Source organism: Mytilus trossulus, chromosome 5, assembly GCF_036588685.1.
Source record: "Mytilus trossulus isolate FHL-02 chromosome 5, PNRI_Mtr1.1.1.hap1, whole genome shotgun sequence".
In the NCBI taxonomy this organism is placed as follows: domain Eukaryota; kingdom Metazoa; phylum Mollusca; class Bivalvia; order Mytilida; family Mytilidae; genus Mytilus; species Mytilus trossulus.
This window is the reverse complement of record NC_086377.1, coordinates 47,139,315-47,156,058: the sequence shown is the minus strand read 5'-3', so window position 1 is coordinate 47,156,058 and position 16,744 is coordinate 47,139,315. Positions and strand designations below refer to the sequence as shown.

At 33.9% G+C, this 16,744-nt stretch overlaps 1 protein-coding gene across 1 annotated transcript in view; it reads left to right on the top strand.

The window, feature by feature from the left end:
- The first annotated feature begins 8,140 nt into the window (after positions 1 to 8,140).
- LOC134718015 (uncharacterized) overlaps positions 8,141 to 16,744 on the top strand; it is a 39,892-nt gene continuing 31,288 nt past the window's right edge. The window contains exons 1-2 of the mRNA XM_063580514.1: positions 8,141 to 8,244; positions 15,551 to 15,596. Coding sequence (XP_063436584.1) covers positions 8,243 to 8,244; positions 15,551 to 15,596 — 48 coding nt within the window. The 5' untranslated portion in view covers positions 8,141 to 8,242. The remainder of the gene's footprint in view (positions 8,245 to 15,550; positions 15,597 to 16,744) is intronic.

Genomic DNA, 16,744 nt, shown 5'->3' with positions numbered 1-16,744 from the left:
AATTCATCCTTTCGTGCCATAAAAATTAACTTATATGCTCCGCCGATTGCCACTAAAATGCAGCCATTTCGGGATTTTTCATCAGTAAAACTAGTATTTATATATATTTTTTAGGGGTCAACTGAAGGACGCCTCCGGGTGAGAGAATTTCTCGCTACACTGAAGACCTATTGGTGACCTTCTGCTGTTGTCTGTTCTATTGTTTGGTTGTTGTCTCTTTGACACAACCCCCATTTCCATTCTCAATTCTCTTTCCAACTAAAAAGCGTCCGGAAGCGCCCGAGAGCGCCCAGGAGAAGGAAAACCTCCCGGGGAAAGGAAAAAGCGCCCTTTCTAGTGGAAGGTAATTTGGCACCCGGGGGGGGGGGGGGTGAAAATAATAATATTTTATAACATTAATGTTTTTCCTTAAAAAAAATAATCATTGGTTGTTTTGTCCTTAATATAAATGTGGCCTATGATGCCTAAAATCTAATATGTTCGCAATTGCATGGAGAACACTTTTTTATGCAGATGCTGATATACATTTATTATAATTTTTTTTATGAAACTAAATGTTTCAATGGTATGCATACATTTTTTTTTGTTAAAATTGAAACATTCATACTTGTTTTATTACAAATGTCTATTATCTGAATTTGAAAATTCCTTGTCTAAAATTAATAAAAATTAATGTGCTTAACTTATTTCATCAACACAAAGTTGTCTCATGCCAGTAAAATATCTATATACTTTTCCCCGGCGCATATTCTTTTCCGGGGCGCTATTTTTTATTCCCCGGGCGTTCATGGGCGCATTTTTGTAGGACCCTCAATTCTATGATTTTAGCATGACAACCGATCTTTCTGTTAGTTCAACATAGCGTATGGTTGATTTTACATTTTCTTCTTTTATTCTGTTCGGCATGCAGCCATTTTCAAAATAAAAAAAAAATGCTACGTCTATGTAAGGCGTCTAACACTTTTGTAAAGTTTTATGAAGTTTTGAGCATTTTGACATTTTTGCCTTGTGTCTATGGTAGCGGAAGTCATTTTAGAAAGTCGAAGGCCACATATGTCACCTAACCTCACCTTTTCTCTTCATGCCGGTCGGCATTTATGGCCATTATACACTTTTCCATTTTACACGGTCTTTAGTGAGTTCATTTACGTTTTTTATTGAGCCAAGGCTTCCAATTGATATTTTTTCGTGTTTTTTTTTATGTTGTGATGTTATAATACTATTGTTTTAGAAAATAAAGGAGAAGGTTTGATTCCATAATCATTAAAACGTTTAATTCCGCTGCAAATGTTGGTGTGAGCCAAAATTTGTTCCTGTGAAAAAAGTTTCAGTGGAACTTATATCACAGGGAGTTTGTCCTGGGAGAACGTTTTTCATAAATAATTATAAAATAATTTGTTCCATCTCTATAAAATAAGTTCCACACTTTACCTGGTGAAATAAGTACAGGGTTGGTGAAATTTGTTCCTTGCTTAGTGAAATATGTTCCAGGTTTTTGAGATGTGTTAATTACCTGGTGAAATTAGTTCTGGGTTTGTGAACTCACCTGGTAAAATAAGTTCCTAGTCTGTGAAATATGATCCACTGGTTAAACAGGTTTTGATTTGACGGTCCCAAATCTCCTTTTTACTGTCTCCGCTACGCGTCGCCAGTAAAACTGCATTTGCGATCATCAATATAAAAAATGATGTGGTATGATTGCCAATGAGACAACTATCCACAAAAGACCAAAATGAAACAAACATTAACAACTATAGGTCACCGTACGGCCTTCAACAATGAGCATACTGCATAGTCAGCTATAAAAGGCCCCGATGAGACAATTCAATAAAACAATAAAACAATCCAAACGAGAAAACTAACGGCCTTATTTATGTAAAAAAATGAACGAACAACAAATATGTAACACATAAAAAAAACGACAACCACTGAATTACAGGATCCTGACTTGGGACAGGCACATACATTAGTAAATCTACAATTGACGATGGAAACTCTTCAACTACAGTACTGTTATTCCTTAAATATATATCGTCCGATTGGGACTGTGGACCTTAGCAAATGTTTCATCATATACGTTAAAAATATCAAAATGACAGTCCCACTTTTGAGACAGAAAAGACAAAAATAAGAAAAATCTTTCAGAAAAAAAAATATAGTTCAAGATGAACATATGAACTAATTTAAAAGGACAAAATGATTGATCAATTATTCCAAAAGACATGAAGAAAAACAAGACACACTCTATTGATTTTTTTCCATGACAAGTTTACTAGTATGCCTAAATACAGGGTCATGCCAGTAAACGGGAATGAGGAATATCACATAAAACATAGATACAAATTTTGGTCCATTTCTATCGATTTATCCTGTAGAACTTAACAGTCATGCCTACAATTGCACATGTATCTCATGCCAGTACACTCAATACATCATTTAGCTTGCATTATAAGTTAAGTGTACCAAGAAAATGTTTCGCTGTAAAATATGTTGCAAAGGTAATTATTTCGTGTTTCGTTTTCTTATATAGATAAGATCGTTGGTTTTCCCGTTTGAATAGTTTTAAACACTCGTACTTGTGTGGTCCTTTATAGCTTGTTGTTCGGTTTGAGCCAAGGCTTCGTGTTGAAGGCCGTGCCTTGACCTATAATTAATGGTTTACTTTTATAAATAGTTATTTGGATGGAGAGTTGTCGCATTGCCACTCATACCACAGTTTCCTATATCTATTTAGCTGCTATTCTTTCTTTAGTCCAGCTATTCCATCTGAGTGATGTTCTTTCACTCTCTACAGTTCGTCTTCAGGGAGTTTTAAAAAAAATGCCACATCTGTATTTGCCAGTATACATTTCTGTAAAGTTTTATACATTTTTGAAGAATATTTATAATTTCGATATTTTTGAACAGTTTCCATGGCAACATTGTAGATCTGAGAATCTCAAAACCATTGTTTTAATTCATCTTTTTTTTTTAAACATGGACAACGACCTGTTCACGAGATGTTCCATTCAAAACAAACCCAGCTTTTAAAACAAATTGATTTTCGCAGCTGAACAACTTGAAGAGATCTTGCATGAAGAGATGACATTTGTCCCTGAATAAAAACTGGAACAAGACATTCCTTGTCTCCCCATCATTTGAGCAATGACGGTGACCTAACAGAGTCTGCACTTTATATAAGTATTCCATGTTTGCTTAAATGCTCTCAGTACATTGTGATGTAATGTTGCTTCGAAAGGTGGTGACTTGGCCATACCTTCTTCTTTTTCTGCTACAAGTCAAATTATCAATTAATTGAGACTAGAGAAATCTGCTGGTTTTGCTATGTATAAGGGCTAACAGCAAACTATTTAATACAAACCAAAGTATATTCTACGTTTCTCTCTAAGAAAAACCCAACTTATAATCAAAGTACTGAAGTACTGAACATCGGATGACCACAAGTTCTTGTGGATTGTCAAAAGTAAATGTCACAGATAAAGATCACATCTCTATACCTGAAATTGAGTTTAATGTACAGAGATACTTTTTTTCTGATACAAGTTCGTGCGTGGAAGATGCATAAATGACAGGAAATTTAACCGCACCGTAATAACTACATGCATGGTATTGTAGTGATACACATTAGTATATTTGGTACTATAATTATACTTATATAATAATAGTCCAAGAGAATTATACACTGGTTTGTTGTTATATACTATAGTAACATAACAGTTACATAGTTAAATGTATATATAGTATATATAATTTTCATCCATTTGTATATATATCATTCTATTATACTATTATAACAATTAGTTTGCGTGCAAGTGCAAGTGCACGGTGGCAACTATCCTGAAAAAAAAATCGATTTTTCAAAACGATTGAATATGATAAACCATTCATTTCCCCCCGAAAAAACAATAACAGAGTTACCGTTCATTACCGGGAGCCAGTTATATTATCTAAATTTCTTACTTTTATATACATTTCTTACGACAAAACATTTTCATATCATTAATTTGTGTTAAAAAAATTTTTTTATGGGAGTATATCAATTGAAAAAATAAATTTAAAACAAGCGATAAGGAATGTTATTTTTCACTAGATAGGGTTCATGTGGACCCTTTGGCCAAAATGGCCGTATTTTCACATCACAATTCACTATGTGTGCAGACAAACCTGTACTTCTAGAAAAGTTTTAAGACATAGCATGCCCTAGATAAATAAATTTCAAAAATAAAAACTTAACAGGATTTTGCAGTGCTCTTTTTTCATTTCTCCAGAAGGTACCAAAATAAACTAAGTTGAGAAAGAGATTTAAGATCTTCCCCACAGGTAATTATTGGATTGAACTGTTTTGTTTGAAATGGGCAATAGATGGACAATATATATATACATTACATGACAATAATTGGTGACTTAACTGTGTACCGGAGTGGACCATATCAAGCAAAAAAAAGTACACTGCAAAATCCAGTTGAGTTATAAATTTTCTGAATTATACAATGCTTTTGAATTCTAGTTATCTAGGCATGCTTTGTCTTCAAACTTTTCCAGATGCACAGGTTTGTCTGTACTAGTTCATAGTAAATTTTGAGGTGAAAATGCAGCCATTTTAGCCAAAAGGTCAACATGAACCATAGTGTCCGCATATCTATGATTTTTATAGATCGGTTGAAAACCCCCAAAAATCAGTCAAACTTCTCAGACTTGCTCCTGAGAACCTTATAAACTGTTCTTTCCTATACCGATCACTAACGATGTTATACCATAAACCGATAAACGATGTGCAGCTTTGTTTCGAAGGGAAGGGGGCTGCTTCAATACTTAATTGATAGAGGGTTTCGCTAGAGCTCTGTTACCCCAACCTTTTTATATAATCTAAAACTTTATAAATGTAAACATTTTCATATATTGCGTACTGCAGTTAAAAATGAAACTGTTTCCCTTATTGTTTGGGTTTCATGTGGTGTCTAATGTAAGAATGGAATAACTTAGTGTCATGCAAAAGAGAAAAAAACTAGTTGATATATATATATACCGGAAAAAACTTGTAAAACTCACAGTGTCAAATAAAATCCCATTAATGTAAAAAAAATGTCGTTCAGTGTTAGATTATAATTTGTTAAATAAGGGACGACATCAAAAGATCGATGTAGGACAAAAAAACTTCATTCAAATAGTTTGGGGGTGGGGGTCAACATTGCTGCAAGTTTTGTTAATCTAAAATCGATTTTACATATATCCCTATTGGTCAATCAATTTTTCCAAAATTAAGTTAAGAGAGGGGGGGGTGTGGGGGTCAGTGAAAAAAACTATGTGAATTAAGTTTTTTATTCTTCATTGAACTTTCAGTGATGTCATCCCTAAGACTGATCTACTATAACACATATAGTGTTATAGTAGTCTCATTATAAGACCATAATGAAATATAAATTCGATAAAAATATGAAAGAAGTTTAATAATCAACAAAAGGCATACTGAGAAAACACATATGGGGCGTATATACATGTATATAAACTGGTTGCGGGTGCAGGAATTTCTCGCTGCATTGAAGACCTGTTTGTGACCTTCTGCTGTTGTCTGTTCTATGGAGTTGTTGTCTCTTCAACACATTCCCCATTTCCATTCTCAATTTTATGGCAATAAGATAATATTTTGGAAAAATAGAGAATTTAATTTAAACTGTCAAATAATGTGTCATGCCTAGTATGCTAGTTTGTTTGTCGCAATGAGCTTCTTTCAGTCCGGAGAAGATTTCTCTTCCAAATTTGGTGTCTATGCAGCGTCTTAATTAATATTTTAAAAACTTGTGGTATCAGGTTTGCCACTCCCCGAACGTTTCGTGAATGATTCAGGCCTCATCTTGTTGGAAATAGAGCCAAGAGTTTCCAAAAAATAGGACTTACCTAAAGCTAAAGTCATTTATGCTTTAGTGAAAACTGTTGTCGTGTAACTTCGATTGGCGTGAACGGCGTCAACAATTTTATATAAAAAAAGAAGATGTGGTATGATTGCCAATGAGACAACTCTCCACAAGAGACCAAAATGACACAGAAATTAACAATTATATGTAACCGTACGCTCTAAACGGCCCCGGAATGACAATATAAAACAATTTAAACAAGGAAACTAACGGCCTTATTTATACAAAAAAATGAACGAAAAACAAATATGTAAAACATAAACAAACGACAGGCTCCTGACTTGGGACAGGCCGCACATTTTTACATAATGTGGCGGGGTTAAACATGTTAGCGGGATCCCAGGTATCCTGACCTCTTACCTGGGACAGTGGTATAACAATACATCATAAGAACGAACTATAAAATTCAGTTGAAAAAGGCTTAACTCATCAGATGGACAAAAATACACGAGGACGTGGCCGGGTATTTGTACATCCCAACAACAAAAAGACACTAGGAACAGATCTGAAAGTACTCGCAGTTCACTGACAGGAACAGATCTGAGAGTACTCGCAGTTAACTGACAGCTAGTTCAAAGCCACTAACAAACAATAATCTGTTTATACTTTTAGTATCCGAAACAGAGTATCAAATTTACGGGTATAAAACATTTTTAGGAAAGAACCAGGACTATTTGTCCGGCCAGTACAATGCGCATGTCACTATTTGTGTGTGCGTGTAATATTATCTTCAGTAGCACCAGGGGGTAGCATATATGTTTGTAATCTTTATTGTAAGGGCCTTATCTTGTTACTGGTAATTGTAATAGTTTTTTCTTTCTTAATTTATATACTAGTACATAGTCCAATCTGGATTACGAATAATAAAAACAAATCATATATATTCCATATTTATTACTTCATCTATTTTATTTCCGTGATGTGGTCGAGGTGACACGGTGTGCTCTTTTTCCCAAATACCTCTTTTCTTTTTTCTCCAAACCCCACCTTTAATGTCCCCTATATGTCATAACCCACTTTTTATAATTATATATCCAACATCCCCACTTTTTGCACATGTATCCTCAAACCCCTCCCCTTAATATATATCCCATTCCAAGGGCTACTTGCAATATTCATTTTTGGAATATAATTATATTTTATTAAGTTAGACATGCCATTGTTAAGGCCTTTCTCAACAACTAGTACTCTTGATTTGAAAATCATTTCCACCATTCATTCGGCTGATTCGAGTCGAATTATTTAGTAAAACTATAGTTCTACGAGCAATTACATTTTATTTCCCATTTTCCTTGTGATTTCAATTATTCTTGAGTCTCTCTCTTTTTTTTTTATAGATTATATCATTCTTTGAAGTTCATACTTGTCAAATTCTGAAAACTGCAAAATTTATCACAAACGTTGATATCGCCGAATTCAGTCGTGATCTTAAAATTGAAAATCAGTGATCGAATTAAGCGCGCCCCTCCGTGTGCTACTGAAGATAATATCACAAATGTCACACGCACTCCCAAACGCACATAATATGCCATGCGCATTCCAATGGCCGGACAAATAGCCCTGGCATTATTCGTCCGGCTAGCTGGATAAATAGCCACTCCGTTTAGGAAACAATTGCGCTTTTTGGCGCATCTGTTAGTATGATTGACATGAAACTTTACATGAATTGTGGGATTAATATAGTGTTGCGTTATACTTTCTCAAAATGCGCGGAATACGCAAAACAATTTTCTACAAGTGAAAATTCTTCTTATTGTGTACCAAAAAAGGGAAGGGGTATTTTTAGAGATATAGTTTTTAATATTACATCAAATATGAATTTTCTCTACATTAATATCTTCCTTCGTTTATACAACTAATTTTTTGTTTGTATGTTTTTTTTTATCGATAAACAATAAAGTGTTATAGATATGATATTAAATTTTCAACTATAACCACCTACATTTGTATGTTTATATACATTAGGTACCTTCGGAAAACCGAAAATTTCATGAAAGTTGTCTTATTACAACATGTACAAATTGTTTACGACCCTCTAATAGAAAATATAGACAGATCAATAGAGTGAGCATAATTTTATCCATATTATTGCGGTACAATACTCCGAATGTATGCATCTTTCCAGACATCATCCAATCAGGTTTGACATAAAACTCTCATATTACTGCAGTGGTGTTCGCATAACACGTGATATTTGTAACATTCAAAGCTACGTTGTTTTGAACACACGACAGTTAATTATTGATATTTGCTTTTTTGTGAGACTTTTATCCGAATATTTCTGAAATTTGTGTGAAAGTTAGAAGAAAAGGTTTTTGTGAATATCCAAAATGTGAGTATTTATTAATTTATCAATCCATTGTTCATTACTCTTCATTGGTTGCATAGTACACTATAAAACTATTTCACGAAATTGGTGAACCAATGTATCCTGAGCTCATAGATCAAACTGTATCACATTTATGCATTTTATTCTCTTTTGAATTTATTTTTCACTTAGACAAATTAGAGATGTTGTTTGTATGTGCCAATAAATAGCAGCACATGACCTACAAATATATGTTTTCGGATAGTTAAACACGATTCCTGCTTTTTAAAAGTTAACTTTTGAGAGAATTATAAGAACGGGTAGAAAAACATTTATTCAACATTTTAACAAAAGAGGCAGATACCTTTGTAAAGCAAGAAAGGTTCGTTCTATTGATACATGTAGTTGTTCTTAGTAGTGAAAATATAATGCGTAGAAATCTTAAAAGCTAGACACAGGACGCTAACACCACTCCTTTGAATTCTATAAACCACCCTCCAAGGGTGATAAAGAGACGTCAAACCTTAGTGATTCATTCACCATTCTACCATCTAAAATGGACACGACAAGGACGCGACTAGTGACCGCCAAAGGTAGACACGAATAGTCACGTCATATGATATCCTATTCATACCCGTAGCCAGGGGGGTTCGGTTCGTTCGGACGAACCCCCCCTTGAAAACAAATAAGCACTGTTAAAGTCGATGTTCTGTTCGAATTGTGACTGTTAAAGTCGAGTTTGTGAGTCAAACGAACCCCCCTTTGGAAATTCCTGGCTACGGGCCTGCTATTGCTGGAACATCCAAGTTGGGTGGACACCTTTGAAAGTTGACGTAAAAAAACCAAGTCATCGGGAATTTAGATAGCAGCTTCGTGGATTTATGAACTCCCTGACGACATCCCAGTGGTACGAGTTAACTTTTTTGGTACGAGTTAACATGGAACGAGTTAACTTGCTTCTGTTTAACATGTGTTCAGGCTCGTTCATTTCATGATCATTAAAATCGGAAAAAATGCCAGTTCGGATCGACCATCCTTCACGACGTTTGGCTCTGAAATTACGTACCAATTCATCATTTCCGACATCTCCTACCCCGTTGATATGCAAAGCCAAAGGGTCTAAGACCCATCACGCAAGTACTAGATTAGGTAATTCAATATGATGCTCATTAAAACATACGGATCTCCTGTAATTGGTGATCTTCTTCTTCTTCATTTTCTGATATACAGTTACAGCTTCATTATTATTGAAGATTACGAACTGTTGCACAGGCACTTGTTTCTATCCATTGGAAGAACCACTATCAACGTATATTTACTCTAAGGGTAAATACAATGCATATCATCTGAAAGATAAACTTCTCATGAATCGAATGGTGTATGTTACAAAAAATTTGAGACTGAATTGACAGAGAAATAAGGATTTTAAGCGGAGAGGTGAAAAAAGTAATTGGGTACCTTCTCGTAAATATACGTTGATAGTGGTTCTTCCAATGGATAGAAACAAGTGCCTGTGAATTGTTGCATGCGCGGAGTATATGATATGAACAAAAAATTATCTTTTACTTAGTAGAATACTTGGTGATAGTTACATGAAAGAAAACAACAAGTGATTAAAAATATGTACATTGTTATTTATAGAATTAAATTATGTTGTGGAGAACAGTTGGTGTCAACTGATCTCTGTTAATTTCAATGGTTTGACTTGCTACCACAACTTGTGGCAACATGTTCCGACGGAACATGTTGCCACGAATCCATTGAATGATTGTTTGCGGAAAGAATGACCATTTGTAAATGTCTTTAGAGGTGGATATTTGCCGAAATGTTTGAGTATGGAATTTTCTTGTTCTAGTATCTGATGGTATGAGGACTAGTGAAAATTGAACCATGGAGGAACTTTCACCATCATAAATTGTATCTACGCCGTACAGTGTAGCGGTATCGAAAGTATTTCATTCCTCCACATAAGGATAGGTGAACATGCTAATTCATTGCTTATTTAAATTATATTTTCATTATAAATACTATATATAGAAGTATATGTATTTTCCATAATTGCCGTTTGTAACTCTTCAAAGGACAAGCCCTCATGCCCCATCCCTTTCCCTTAGAATGACAAACAACTATCACAAAGGTCACCATGTAGTTTTCTTGCTATTTTTGGTAATTGGTATGGGGGTTAAAAATCATGTGGAGATTATTTTTCACGGACACTGTCAAATTCAGAAGTCATGAAACCATTACCGGTATGGTTGATTTGCAGCAACGACAAAACGAGTCGTACGGGTTAAAAAAATGTATTTTTTAACAAACGTTGTCAAATGAAAAGGTTTTTAATGACTTTATTTAGCAAATCCATGCTATGCAACATGCATCTTTCAAGTCTGAATAGAAACCGGAAATGCGGATGTATCATTTTCATTGTAAACTACAAAATGAATTCGGAATTACGATACGATATTTCTTTACAGGAAATATTAAAAGTTTATAATTTTTAACTTTTAAAGTAATTCTATATTATTGTTACAATACAGCAGTACTCGAGCTATTTGAAATGAAATAATAATTACTGTTTTACGTTTTATTTTGTAATTTTTAAAAAGGGGGATGCTGATTGCGTAAGTCAAAACAAAAGCACATGTTCGACTTGTTAAAATTTGTAACTGGATTATTAATTTATTTATTTAATCTAAATTATCATAAGCATTTGCAGAAACTTAGTTAAATAATTCGACAAATGAATCGTCTATCTTCAGATAATATTCTCCTTTCTGGTTTGTTGATCTACCTGTACAAGCTCAGGTACAAATGATTAGCGATTTTAATCCGGATATCCCCCAGGCGTGAGAACTGTATTGTATTATACTATAAAAAAAAGCCTGAGTGTTATGCAATTACATGCATTTGATTAAAATTGTTACAAAAATGGCGTCAGGCTATAAAAACGACCACAGTTTCGAACGATGGTGGAAGACAATTGAACGATGGAGCAAGTCATTTGACCATGGCGGAAGACATTTGAATGATGGCGGGGCGCCATCTTTAAACAGGTCATGGAGATCCCTGGGATTGCAATGAGTCCATGGATGACCTTGTACAATGTAGAACATGATAAGTCTGGTTTTGAGACGGCGCTCACTGAGTGAGGGCCATTGTAGTTCATTTAACATGGATGTTACACTACTGGTGTTGTGGTAATTGTTACATACATATCGGTCCGCACGCCTCTGTACCATTTCTAGCTTATTTTTATAATCTGCTGTGTGTGGATCCTATAGACTACAGGCATATTCAAGTTTTGGTCTCACTATTGATTGGTAAGCACGGGATTTGATACTGGAGTTAGAAATTTTTAAGTTTCGCCTAAGAAAGCCAAGAGATTTATTTGCATTTGATACGATGTTGTTGTAGTGAATGTTCCATTTTAAGTTAGACTGTAGGGTTACGCCAAGATATTTTGCAGATGTTACTAATTCTAAAGTATGGTTATGAAGGATGTAATCGTGTTTAAATGGTTGTTTTTGTTGTGTGATGGTTAAGATAGTGCATTTTCCAGGATGGAAGGCCATGAGCCAATCAGCCTCCCATTTCGCTGCTGCATTAAGATCTTTTTGTAAATTTGTGCAGACTTGTTGACATGTAATTTCTCGGTATATAATACTGTCATCAGCGAAGAGTCGTAGTTTGCTGTGTTCCAGGTATTCTAGAAAATCATTAATGTATATTAAAAAGAGTATAGGCCCAAGGACAGTTCCTTGGACAGATCGCAATACTGGTATACCTTGTATAATGTATATATAATATTGGTGCCAGTATCGTAACTTTAAAAAAACCATCCCAGAGCATTGCCAGACATCATTATTATTTCATGTATTTGGTCTAACTCTATCTGTATTTAATCCATACTGAAAATTGTAGTTTTTGGTAAGTACTATTTCTTGATACATTAAAATACATGTAGGTTTGACAGTGATAAACTAAATACTACAAATGAGTAATTACTTTGTAATTTGTAAGAATAGTACATGTATATATAATATTGATGAAAGGCAAGTTTTAATTCATGACATTTGTGGCAGGATTGCTTCCCTTAGAAAACGTAGTAGATACTTAGTCAGCCGTAAGCGGTTGAGCTAAGGAAGTACTTCTTTGGCTCAGTCGGTTAGCGCGCTGCCTTGTACCACAGATGTCCCGGGTTCGAGTCCCGATAGAGACAAGCAATTTTGTAATGAAATTCATGCTCTCCGGTTACACAATCAAAGATGATTTGACAAAGTTATTTTGTCTGTGACATGCTTCAAAAAGATAAGATCTTAATATTGCCTTAGACTATAAAATATATCTTTCAAATTATGAACCAAAGTTTATATTTCCCAGGTATTCATATGTTTTGCACGCATTTTTTTTTACCCACCTACACTGTATGATAGAAGAGGGACATTATGTTTTCTCGTCTGTGCGTCTGTTTATCCGTCTATTTGTTTGTCTATCCAGCTTCAGCCAAGTTCAGGTTAAAGTCACTGCTTCATACTTTGATCATATGATGTTTCATGTTAAGAAGTTTCTGTCAGTCACATGTCCAATGTCCTTGACCTCATTTTCAGGATAACTATATTAAGCATGTGTGTACCTTGCAAGGTCCATGCCCATCAGACAGTTTTCACTTGACCTCAACCTCATTTCATGGAGCAGTGAACAAGGTTAAGTTTTGGTGGTCAAGTCTCATATCTCAGATACTTCAAGCAATATTTATAGTGTATTTGGTGTATGGAAGCACTGTAAGATGTACATGTCCAAATGACAGGTGCCATCTGACCTTGACCTCATTTTCATGGTTCAGTGGAATAATAGTTTTTGTGTTTTGGTCTGTTTTTCCTTTATGCAATAGGTCTACTATATTTGGTGAATGGAATGATGGTAAGGTGTACATGTCTAACTAGCAGTTGTCATCTAATCTTGACCTCATTTTCATGATGAAAGCTAAGTTTTAAAAAAATTGTCTTTTTTATGATACTGAAAATTACTATCATATAAAAAAGAAGATGTGGTATTATTGCCAATGAGACAACTATCCTCAAAAGACCAAAATGACACAAACATTAACAACTATAGGTAACTGTATGGCCTTCAACAATGAGCAAAGCCCATACCACATAGTCAGCTATAAAAGGCCCAGATAAGACAATGTAAAACAATTCAAACAAGAAAACTAACAGCACTTCATACTATATATATATCCAATAGGTCAACTGTATTTGGTGTATGGAAATATTTAAAGATCTCTATGTCCATGATGTCAGTCGTGTAGGTTTTATTTGACCTCGACCCCATTTTCACGGTTCATTGCTCATTGTTAAGTTTTTATAAGACTCCAAAAAATTTTTTGGATTGTATAATGGTATGATGTTGTGCGTCTGACTGTGTGGTCGCTGTCCGGAGACACATTGGTTTAATAACTTTAGTTTGAGTGAATAGATCTTCATGAAATTTTTTCAGAAGATTCAATACCACAAAAATATGTTGGAATTAGGGGCCAAAAAGAAGCATGTTTCTGGTTCCAAAAACAATCAAGACAATAACTTGTGTTTTAAGTGTATGGATCTCTTTGAAATTGTACTACAAGGTTCAATCCTGCAATGGATTTTTACCATTTTTGAAGGGCTTCCTTTTTTTTAATTTTTTAAAATTTTGAACTTCGTTTTAAGAAGAAATCTTTAATTGTGCACATAGTTTTTTTTAGATCTTTGACCACATAAATTTTGTGACAAAAACCTATATTATGTCAAAAATTTTATCACAATCCAAATTCAGACAGAATCAAGCTTGAATATTGTGACCAAATTTGCCCCAACTGTACTAGGTTCAACCACTGGGGTCTTATAAAGCTGTGCCCTGCGGAGCACCTGGTTGTCTTTTGGTCTGTTAAACTATAAGTAGTAGGTCAACTATATTTGTTGTTACTTGTATGGAGGAATTGTTAGCTGTAAATGCCTGTCTGGCATGGTTCATTTGACCTTGACCTCATTTTCATGGTTCATTTGTCAATGTTTAATTTTCTTGGTTGATGTTAAGTTTATGTGACAGTTGTAATAAAACCTTTATATTTATGACCATCAACATAATATCAGTGATTAGTTAAGAAGGAGAGACATTTCAATGTGTACATGTGCACTCTTGTATCATTTCATGATGGTCATTTGAGACTTTGAATTACCTATTTTAACAAGAATTGTAAACTTGTACAACACCTGCCCTGGGTGTATTAGTTGCTATAAAAGTCTTCTGAACTTAAAGGTAACTGACAGTGACACTATGTAAAAAGGTAATTGCTGTAAATTGAAACAACAGCTGCTAACATGGCTAATGCAAATTTATCAAGAAATTTTCCAGAATTTTTCTTTTGTAATTTACAAAGTTTCATCGTAAGATTAAGCTGGTTATGCTTCATTTGTCATGTTTATATTTCTTTCCTGTAGTCATATAACATTTAATAGTACCCTTAAGAATACTTGTTTTGATCAAGGAAGGCTGCACTATCATATGTGATGTTTTTTATGTACACCTAAAGGCATTGTAAAGTATTTGGTAATTTATGGGTGTTATTCTTATATCATAAACACAGAACCCAAAAGGCTATAAGCTACCAATGTACCCTATTGTCGCCTACATGAATAATTACTTCACTGTTAACCTAAATTTACTAATCTGTATCAGCTAGAATATTTTCTTTAACCTTTGGTTTAATAGATAAAATACATGAAATCTTTTGTTTTGTTGCTATCTAAGACATCGTTCAGCAGGTTTTGAGCTAATTTGGCACAAACTTAAACCCTCTACAACCCTATTAATGGTCAAAAGGCAAAGATGGAAGAGTCAAAATATTTACACTGTGAACAGAACCCACCTCCTCTTTGTTGAAAACTTTTAAACTAGCAATTACTTATTTTAAACATCAGTTAATTTATAACAAATATATAAAAAAAATCTTATACAAAGTTTCCTTATCTTTTGAGCTTCCAGCTTACCAATCGAAAGATTTTGCAATGTTTTATGACCAGTAAATGAAAATAGCACTCTCCATACAAGTCACAATTGTATTTGAAGTAAGGTTACCACAGGAAGATCTTCAACACAGAGCCCTGGCTCACATCAACAGTAATTAAGCTATACCAGGGCCCCAAAATGGAAAGTGTAAAAACTAGCTCTTTATGTCTGCTTACTAACAATTAATATATATACAAAATATGTGCCTATACATGAATATACATTGTAGTATTAAGCCTATCAATTAAATTTGTAGATTATGATAACTTATTGATTATTCCAGGGAAAGAAGAAGTACAAGATTAAATAACACAGCAAATCAGAATACTGTAAGTTTGATCATTTCACAATTTCTTTTCTAACTAAAATTGTGCCCACTTTTTGGCAATTCATTAATTTTCTTATAATTAAAATTGGTTTTCAGCACACTTCCAGCTGACATTTAAGATTATCTGTGAATGAGTTTTTTGTATTCGTTTCTGGATAAAAGTAATGATTATCAAATGTTAAGTTCATTTTTTTCTGCCATTCTTGTCAGACTTTCTATTTGAAAGATATGCACATTGACAAAAAGTTGAACTTTCAAAATCTTTTAATGAATACTTGAAAGATCACTGACATTATGGAATTTCTGTTGATAAAATTGTGATCATGTAATCTTTTTAATGTAAAATTTGGTGCAAATGTCAAAAATAATTGTATTTATAGCATCTATGTCTAGAATCAGTGGAAATACCACATCAGAAAATGAAGAAAGATTAATTGGTTTGACAAATATATATGCCTTTCTAAAGGTGGTTTAACTGTATTTAAAATGTATACTGACATCTGATAAGTTTCAGATACTTATGCATGTTATGATAAAATCGAGCAATGGAAAAATTTCTCACCCTTTTCACAGTGTATCCTAAACTCTGTCAGACCGACAAAATGTCATACAAAAATCATTCGAAATTGCTATGAGGATGGATATAAAAAAAATCTTAAAATGCACAAAAGAGCTGCAAGTATTATTATACTTGATAGTACATGTATAGCATTTTCTTGGTTTTCGCACAATGACTTTAGTTTAAGTAAATAGAAATCTATGAAATTTTGACACAAGGTTTATGACCACAAAAGGAAGGTTGGTAGTAATTTGGGGAATTTTTGTCCTAACAGTTTAGGAATAAGGGGCCCAAAGGGTCCAAAATTAGACTTTGTTTGATTTCATCAACATTTGAATAATTGGGGTTGTTTGATATGCCAATTCTAACTGTGTATGTAAAATCTAAATTTTTGGTCCTGTTTTCAAATTGGTCTACATTAAGGTCCAAAGGGTCCAAAATTAAACTTAGTTTGATTTTGACAAAAAATGAAGCCTTGGGGTTCTTTAATATGCTGAATCTAAAAATGTACTTAAATTTTTGATTATTGGCCCAGTTTTCAAGTTGGTCCAAATAGGGGTCCAAAATTAAACTTTGTTTGATTTCTTCAA